Source organism: Phoca vitulina, unplaced genomic scaffold (assembly GCF_004348235.1).
Source record: "Phoca vitulina isolate PV1807 unplaced genomic scaffold, GSC_HSeal_1.0 scaffold26, whole genome shotgun sequence".
Lineage (NCBI taxonomy): Eukaryota > Metazoa > Chordata > Mammalia > Carnivora > Phocidae > Phoca > Phoca vitulina.
This window is the reverse complement of record NW_022589729.1, coordinates 25,854,865-25,864,885: the sequence shown is the minus strand read 5'-3', so window position 1 is coordinate 25,864,885 and position 10,021 is coordinate 25,854,865. Positions and strand designations below refer to the sequence as shown.

At 36.1% G+C, this 10,021-nt stretch overlaps 1 protein-coding gene across 4 annotated transcripts in view; it reads right to left on the bottom strand.

The window, feature by feature from the left end:
• DENND1B (DENN domain containing 1B) overlaps positions 1–10,021 on the bottom strand; it is a 269,024-nt gene that overhangs the window by 41,947 nt on the left and 217,056 nt on the right. For all 4 annotated transcript variants that reach the window (XM_032422402.1, XM_032422401.1, XM_032422404.1 and 1 more), the window contains 3 exons: positions 8,532–8,600; positions 3,985–4,041; positions 3,051–3,158 (listed from right to left, as the gene is read on the bottom strand). In XM_032422402.1, coding sequence (XP_032278293.1) covers positions 3,051–3,158; positions 3,985–4,041; positions 8,532–8,600 — 234 coding nt within the window. The remainder of the gene's footprint in view (positions 1–3,050; positions 3,159–3,984; positions 4,042–8,531; positions 8,601–10,021) is intronic.

Here is a 10,021-nt window from a genome sequence, read left to right as displayed (position 1 = left end):
ACTACTATGAAGGGATAGAATATGACTCTAAAAATGAAAAATAAAAAAGATTTTTAAAAAAAGGGATTAATAAGATGTTGGTTAAAAAAGGGAAAAAGAAAAATTCAAAAAAAAAAAAGAAAAAAAGAAAATTCAAAAAATTAACTTTGAAAGACTAAAGAATCATGGTAAAAAAGCCATGAATTCTATGTGCAGTATTCCCCTAGCGCTGGAGTTCTGCCGTTCTCATTGATCGGTAAACTTGGTCTTGGCTGGCTGTTCTTGCTGATCTTCTGGGGGAGGGGCCTGTTGCCGTGGTTCCCAAATGTCTTTGCCGGAGGCAAAATTGCCCCGCCCTTGCCGGTCCAGGCTAAGTAATCTGCTGGGGTTTGCTCTCGGGAGCTTTTGTTCCCTGCAAGCTTTCGGTACAGCTTTGGAGGCCGAGAGTGAAAATGGCGGCCTCCCAATCTCGGCCCCAAAGGAGCCGAGAATTCGGGGTCCCGCTCCTCAGTGAGCCCCCAGAGAAAAGCAGTCAGTCACTCCCGCCTCCCCGGTCTCCGGCGGCACTCGTGCTCACCCGGCCTGTGACCAAGCGTTTCTATCTCTGGCACCCGACCCTGTGTGGAGTCTCCAAACCCAGCAGATCCCTGCGGTGCACTCCCACGCCGCTCCTCCCGGGGTAGGAAGAGGAGTCTCCCCAGATCTGCCACTTGTTGGGTCCCTGCTGGAGGAGCAGTGGCCCGACTGAGCCGCGGATCACGGTTTATGGCAACCCCGAGCTGAGAGCCCGCTCCTCGGCTCCGTCTCTGCAGCCGGCTTCCCCGCTCCAATACCTGGGAGCTCTGCCGCACTCAGGCACCCCCGGTCTTTCTGTGACCCCGAGGGTCCTGAGACCACACTGTCCCATGAGGGTTCCACCCCCTGCTTAGCCACTGGAGCGACGTCCCTCAGCGGAGCCAACTTCTAAAAGTTCCGATTTTGTGCTCCGCTGCTCTATCACTTGCCAGTAGCGGCTGACGGGGGGGGGGGGGGGGCCCCCTCCCCCGCCGTCTATCTTCCCAAATATCGCCTCGGATTCTCTTCTCCGCACATCCTACCTTCCAGAAAGTGGTCATTCTGCTATTCTTTTCTTCAATCTCCTGTTGAGTTCGTAGGTGTTCAGAATGGTTTAATACCTATCTAGCTGAATTCCTGGGACCAGATGAAATTTAGGTCACCTACTCCTCCGCCATCTTGCTCCTCCCCCCCATATTATAATTCTTAATAGAATAAGCCCTACTTCTCTTAATTCTTGTTAGAGTCATCATTTGTCATGTCCACCTGAAAACCACAAAATGCTAACTGATGAATACAGATAGTTGAATTAATATTATAATAAATGATGGCCAAGAAAATTCAGGATAAGTATGCAATAAATGTAACCTATTGTCTTGTAAAGTTTTCTGTAACTTAATACAATTTTCTCTATCAGAAATTGTCTAACAGAAAACAAAAACAGAAATCTGTAATATATTTTATAACTAAATTATCATATAAATACACTGCCATGTTAAAGAAAGGAAGATTTAAAAATTTAAATGAGGAGCTGAAAATAGTTTTCCTAACTTAAAAGTGACATTTGGGACAGGGGTTTCTCTAATTGAAGTGTTTTCTTTCTATCTTAAAGCATCTGATGAGTAACAAAGATCTCATTCTTTTTCACATAAAAATCTATGCACCATGGTAAATATAACCTAACTGCTCCAATATTAAGGCAATAAATATTTTGCAAAAGTTTTTAAGATGCTGAAGCTTGAGAACCAATAGGAATTGAACATGCTAGTGATGGAAGAGAAATAGAGAAATTGATTGCAAACCCATTATTAGTTTACAAGTCAAAACATGTTTTCCAGTTAACAGTAGTAGCCATAGAAGGTTTCTACACTTGCAGAATTATTCATTGAGGGGCTTATTTTAGGTCAGACAATCAGCATTTACTACCAATATGCTGTAATTAAGCAATACTAATGTATGGAAAATATAAATTCATAAAAGGATACATCATAGAGAAGGCCCTTAGTATGGTATAAAAATGGTCCCATGAAGGCAGAGATGGGTTTTGCTTCTCCTGGAACACTTAAGAGTCATGACTGGTGCACAGTAGGTGCCGAATGATTAGATGAATGAATTTTCTTTATAAAGGTGAGGGTTTTAGTACAGTTTCACTGACCTCTCCCCATCCCTAATGACACAGAGAAGCATTTTAAGGCCATCTCTGCTCCTGCAGTGTGTGCAGATCCAGGAAAGCTAAGTGAGCATTAGGGATGCGTTCTCATCCCACTCTCCCACTAACTCCTTATAAGTCTTAGGGTAAGTGAGGTGACCATTCTGGCTATCAACTCCCTCATCTATAAACTTCAGTGACTGCAATAAATGAACTATAATCCAGTTGAGAATTCTTTTTAAAAGCTGGTTTTCTAAGGCCACTTAAAATATGATTTGGTGTATACAAATTTGGATCATTTAAACCTTCAGAAACATACTTATGAGGCAAAACCAGAGACACACATAGCTATAATTCTGAACACTTTCCCCCTGTAGGACAGTATTTTACATAACATTGACATATAAGCAGAAGCTTTAAATATTTATAGCAAATAAAATATCTAACTTTAGAAAAAATAGGCATATTACTTTATATTCTAATATCTATAGATGATTTTAATGGTCAAATTCCCATGTATGAACTTTATTTTATTTTTGTAGTAGAAATCTGTGATTTCCCCCTCATCGTCAAGCTATTCACATCCTATAGCAATCACATGCTTACCTGTCTCTCTCCCCTTACTGGACTGTGAGCTCTATGAAGACATAATAAAGTATGTAGAGACTGATATCTGGAACAACCGATTCTTAATCCTCTTGCAGCCTGCCCAGACACTACCTACTCAATCTCCTTGACTGGAAATGCAAGCTTTCTTGCATTTTATCATATGATTAAAAAAAAAAAAAATGGGTCCAAAATTTTCTTAAAGAATTAACTGGAATTACATAATTTTAGAATTTGAAGACGTAAGGGTAAATAAACTTACCTGGGCAAGCTTACGCTTTTCTATATTTCCTCCCTTTTCATTGTGTAATGTGTAAACTGGTGTATACTGTACAGAACCAGAACAGGTCCCATAATCTTCTTCATTTTCCTACACATTAGGAAATACACAAGTTAATTATTTTAAAATACTCCTTGTATTACTTTTGGACAGACTATCTGATACAGATGCAAATAGCAAAATAACACGTCAGATATAAGTTTAAAAAATCTATTTAGGAAGAAAATGCATTTTTCTATATTTTGAATTAATAATTTCCAAAATAATCTCTATTTTGAATAATTTGAATAAAATTTATATAAGGATTACTCTCCATCATAAAAATGGAAGTTTTAAGTAATATTTTTTCTTCAAGGATAGAAACTCAAAACAACTGACAAAAATCTGCAAAGATATAATATGTAATCAAATCAAAAATACATATACGTACACATAAATATTCATATATATGCAACATTCATAGATTCAAATACATATCTTCAAAAAAATCTTTTATTAATTAAGAACATGCTTCAAATTAAAGTAGCAACTACTGGAAAGATCCTATAAAGATGGTATTCCTGGCTTAATTCTGCACCAAAGATCATCTTTTTAAAGAAATTCTCGGCTTGAAGCAAGAATTTCAATTGTGATATCAAGGCAATCAACTTTATGAAAACATACATCCTGTTAAAGCATCTTTGAAGATCTCCATTGTTCTGTGTTAAAATATGCAAACGATAAAGAGATTATTCAGTGGATGCATATAGAATGGCAGATAGTTGCCAGAGGGCTTCTTATGAAAAATACATTGTTGAACAAAGGGCTAAGCATATTTCAAACGTCATTAAAAACATAAATCTCATGTGATTTGTAAAGTATAAGCTTCAAACTAATGTAAGAATCAAGGAAGAACGAAAAGAAGAATATGACATACCTTGTGTTTTAGCTTACTCTTCACTTCCTTTATTCCCTGCTTTGCATGATTTTTTGCCTAGAAAAAGGTAACACAAGTGTCTGGCTCAGCATGGTTCTATTACCATTTAAAGAGTAAGCAGATGAGCTCTCACTTCATGAAACTTGCTAACTTCATATTACTTAGAAAAAGAACAAATTATAATCTAAAACTTAATTTTCAGGAAGACCACATCACTTACTATTATATCTAAATTAGTGAAAACATGATTAGTCTCTGTTTGCATCCTAATATCATACAAAGGCTAACATTTAGCCTGTTTGCCTCCTCAACTATAGAAAACACAGGAGTCAACCAGATTACTACTGTCCAGTCTTAATTTGAAATTGTGATTAACTGGGGGTGAAAAGAAGAATGCACATCATCACAGCAGCAGGCTATTCGGGCAAATGTTTGGACTTTGAGAAACTCAGGCACCTTTACAAAGCTTTATTAAAATGCTCTTACAGGCAGACACGAGTTTTTATTAGCAGAGATACCTTAATGTTATGGCTATTTCATGCCCAGTTTTTCCGGTACAAATTAAAGGTCACTTAACAGAAGATGCTATCCTCATGTTCCACAGGGACTCTGACTGCAGCATTTGAGCTTCTCAGGTGCTGATGTGATTCCTGTGGAATATAACTTAACACAAGTAACTGGGGACCTTCCTTAAACCTTGGCCTTTATTCCACTGGAAATTCCCACTCAGAGTGGCCAGAGTGGAAAAGAAAGGAAACTCACATTTATGTTGTGTTTCCTCAGTATATGACTATGTGCTGGGTACCTAGCATATATTAGCTCATTTAATCATCACAAGTCTCTAAAGTTAGTACTATTATTATTACATTTTACAAATAAGGAAAGTGACTCAGAGGGTATCAGTCTGCATAGCCTAGGTTCAAATCTGGGTCCATTTCATTTCTAAGTCCAACTTCTCACCATCAAAAAGGAGAAGGAAGAACTAAGGTTTTAAAAATATATCCACTGAATATAAGCCTTACAAGAGAAAAGGCATCATGAGTCTCATTCTACAGACATGGAAGCTAAGGTCATAGAGACTTAAGACTTTCCAACTCTAGGTGGTTCTTGCTAGAACTCAAGGAGTGTTCTTGCTCCTTCTACCAAACCACCTTTCCCAATTACTTCTAGGAAGAGTGAATATGTCTTCCCAAGTTCATTTAGGGGACGGCTCTTATTTCTTTGCTGTTAATATCTGTAGTACCTAATACAGTATTTGGCATATAGTAACTGCTCAAATTATGTCCTGAATTCAAATAAACAACTATTTCTTTATTGCAAATGAGGCAAAATCAAAACATTATACATAGTAAAAGATAACCTAAAAAGCCAAATAACACTAAATTGTATTTCTGTGGCTCTTTAGAATTAAAGCAGTTTCACATTCATTGTTTTATTGGTAAAGCCACTTAATCTATTTAAAGGGTCCTGTATTAATCCCTACATTCTCATTAGGTAAAAATGAATAATTACCAAGAAAATATTCCGGCTTCCATCTCCTAGAACTTGTATCGATCCTTGCTCTTGTTTTGTTTATATTCTAACTTATCTAAGTATCTTCTATTCTTTCAAAATTCACTTGATTCACACTAATCTTTGCAGATGCTTCTAAGTGTATAGAGTTGAATCTAGTGTCTGTAATCCATGTACTGATTCATTTAAATGGCTGCTGCCCTATCTCTTCTACTGACCTCTTTCAGACTACCTGGAAGATGGGGTACAGGTTCTCTCTATCCTCTTTAATACCAAGCTGAAAAGAAGCAATAAACAAGTATTCTCTACAGAGAAGCATCCAGCAAATGGCTTTAGTTAATAATTTAAAAGGCAAAAACCTAACAAGATAGTTGACTCAGAAAATCTTTTAGCCAAATCAATTATGTATTCAGTTTACCGTTATTTTTAGATTTCTAAGAAAAGTGTACATGTTAATTCTAGTTTTCTTTATGGTTTCTAAAAGCATAGAAAAAATGAGAGCATAAAAAGCATAGAGAAAATGTTCTAAGCATAGAAGAACTGTTCTAAGAATAGGACAAAACCATTATTTCCTTCAACAAATACATATTCAGTTCCTCTGTAGTATGTCCAAAACAGAGCGAAGGGACCATGACACAAACATAAAACTAGCAGGGACAGTGCCTCTGTCACTCGCACTATGTGCCACCCTCACTGCTCTACAAATAACCAGTACAACGCCTAGTTCCTAAGAGGTACTCAGATAACTGACCGAATGAATGAAACAGTTTAAAACATGGTTCCCAGTTTTTAAAAATTTACTATCTATGGAAAATCAAGTAAATAAATTCTGTTAAACCCATACGGGAGAGATCAGAAGTTTTGTTCATAGTAATCTGTGGTCAAAGGAGGAAGTTCAAGAGTTCATATTTCAGAATATGAGCAGCCTGGAAAGATGTTTTAGGTACAACTACGGAAGTCACAAACTGACTTTACTTGTCCCAAACCTCTTGACTTCTTGATTCATGTGCAACACGATCATGAGATAAATGATGAAAGCGATTAAATATATTCTGAAGACCTTAACTGGCCTGAAATTAGTTTACGGAATAATCTTCCAGAGAGTAGAATTTTAACTTGAGAACATTTTACTGTTCTGCAGAAAATAAAACACTCTACTGATTAGAAAGATAAAAATATGAATAATGAATAGGTTTTGAACATGTTTATTTCTGGGTTTTTGTGGAAAATATAAGTGAAATTAAGGAGAAAAACCTATATTTAGCAAAATAATACAACACAATTTCTCTAAGACTGAGGAAAAACTTCAAGTGTTTGTTCAAGAATAAAATAAAGGGCACTTGACTGAGAAACCTTTTTTACAATCTTAAGTGAATGTGAGAAACAAGGCTAGTTTGATGTTTCACATGGCAGCCATGTGTTATTTCATTGTAAAAAAATAAAATCTCTCCAAAAACTGTATATAAATCAAACCATCAGTATTATAGAGTAAGATAGTGACATACTCAGAGAGGTTTTCCAGAAAAACTATGAAACAACCAAACAAAACGCAGAGGCTGATGTTTCCCAGGCAAAATGACAACCTCTTCCTACGATAAGGCTTCAAACAGTTCAGAATTTTGGCACCATATTTTTGAATCCACTCTGCAGATTAGCTTTCCTAGTATAAAATGTAATCTTTGAAATGGATTTTTTTTTAACAGTAATGGTGGCTACATATATGTCATAATTAAGTCAAAACAAGAATGTAAGTTCTAAGCTTATTAAAATTTATTATTCCATTATTAATTCAATCACATCAGTTCCTTTACTGAGAAAGTGTTTGAAGATAAACTCCTATAAAATCAAACTATTGCCCTTGGGTGCCTGGGTGGCTCAGCTGGTTGAGCCTTGGACTCTTGATTTCTGCTCAGGTCATGATCTCAGGGTCATGAGATTGAGCCCAGCACTGGGTTAGTGTTCAGTGTGGAGTCTACTTGAGATTCTCTCTCCTTCCTCTGATCCTCCCCCCACCTGCACATGCTGTCTCTCTCTCTCAAATAAATAAATAAATAAAATCTTAAAAAAAAACTATGACCCTGAATATTTTTAGAAATAAAAAAAATATATATGACCTACTACATTTAAAAAATTACTGGATACCAACCCACTAGCTCCGACCAGTTTAATATTAGAGATAAAGATGCACGCAGGTAAAACAAGTGCTAAAACAGAGGTAACACATACTGGCCCAATGAGGACCCAAAAGATATATGAACCCTTATAGTGTGGGGCTGGATATTTTATAGGGAAATAGCTAATGCCTAAACTAAGTCTTATAGGATGATTAGTGTTTACTGGGTTTTGGATAAAATCCAAGAATAAATGCTCCAGTTAATAGAAATGGATTATGCAAGAATAGAGGCAGAAAAGAACATCTTGCATTCATGAAATGAGGAGTAGCTCAGTATCTTTAGCAATATGGCAGGCTCTAGCGTTTGGGGTGAATGGGAAGGACACAAGAGGAATCAGGTCTTGAAGGGTCTTTGCTATTATATTAAAGAGATTTTTATTTTTTACTAATTATTTTTTATTGCTATTGATATGGCTATTTTTTATTTTACTATCAGCCATGGAGAATCACTGAAGAATTTTAATTATGGAGTCGGGCATCTTTGAGGGAAGAGAACTTGCCATATTTTCCTATTTTTTCTTACTTAATCCTCAAGTATACAATGAGAATTTAAAGTATGTGGCTAAATGAAAGAATCAAATCTTTAAAAATGGCACTTCATTATGGACTATTTCAATCTAAGTGCACAATTTTACTGACAGTTTTGAAATAAACTGAAGAATTGTTTTTAGATTATATAAAGGGAATATCCTTTCTATACAATACTTTTAATAACTGAATTCACTTCAGTCAATATAAACTCTAAATTTTTTAAAGCTTTTTTAAAAGAAAAAATAGGAAGTATTCTAGATTTACATGTCTGTCAGCTAGGGAAATGTATAATTTTATCAATAGAATTTTTAAACATCAAAAGAAAACTTACAAATTTATATGCTGTGCGTACAGCTGGAGTTGCTTTGGTCATTGCTGTGTTAAACAGTGCACCTCCTTTCTGCAAAGAAAAAACAGAAACATATTTCCAAAAATTTTAAACCAGACTGTCCTGAAAACAAAGCATTATTAATAGTATGGAAAAAGAGCTTTTTTCACAAATTAAAGACCTACAGAAATTATGTCACATTAAGTGTTTTCAAGCTTTTATATACTATAGTAATTTCTGACAAAATGTAAACATTCTACTCTGTTCTTTTAGTTGGTGTAATACACAATTTAAAAATAATTTCATCTTCGCAGTTTAGACAGACTTGAGCAATATGACCAGTAATAAGTATATATTTAAAACTTAATAAAAAAGAACTACAAGCAACTGTTTAATTGTTTTAAGGTTGGGCAATAAAGCCTAAATCTGTGGAGGCAAGTTTTACATTTTAAAAAATCATATTAACTTATTAGAGAAACCCTTTCTGGAGAAGTAAAAGAACTAAAATCTAACCAAGTCGAAATCAAAAAGGCTATTAATGACGTGCAATCAAATATGGGGGCACTAACTGCTAGGATAAATGAGGCAGAAGAAAGAATTAGTGATACAGAAGACCAAATGATGGAAAATAAAGAAGCTGAGAAAAAGAGAGATAAACAACTACTGGATCACGAGGGCAGAATTCGAGAGATAAGCGATACCATAAGACGAAACAACATTAGAATAATTGGGATCCCAGAAGAAGAAGAAAGAGAGAGAGGGGCAGAAGGTATAATGGAGCAAATTATAGCAGAGAATTTCCCTAATTTAGGGAAGGAAACAGGCATCAAAATCCAGGAAGCACAGATAACCCCTCTCAAAATCAATAAAAATAGGTCAACACCCCAACATCTAATAGTAAAACTTACGAGTCTCAGAGACAAAGAGAAAATCCTGAAAGCAGCCCAGGAGAAGAGATATGTAACCTACAATGGTAGAAACATTAGATTGGCAACAGACCTATCCACAGAGACCTGGCAGGCCGGAAAGGACTGGCATGATATATTCAGAGCACTAAATGAGAAAAATATGCAGCCAAGAATACTATATCCAGCTAGGCTGTCACTGAAAATAGAAGGAGAGATAAAAAGCTTCCAGGACAAACAAAAACTAAAGGAATTTGCAAACACGAAACCAGCCCTACAAGAAATCTTGAAAGGGGTCCTCTAAGCAAAGAGAGAGCCTAAAAGTGACATACACCAGAAAGGAACACAGACAATATACAGTAACAGTCACCTTACAGGCAATACAATGGCACTAAATTCATATCTTTCAATAGTTACCCTGAATGTAAATAGGCTAAATGCCCCTATCAAAAGACACAGGCTATCAGACTGGATTAAAAAACAAGACCCATCGATATGCTGTCTGCAAGAGACTCATTTTAGACCCAAAGACACCCCCAGCTTGAAAGTGAGGGGGTGGAAAACCATTTACCATGCTAATGGACACCA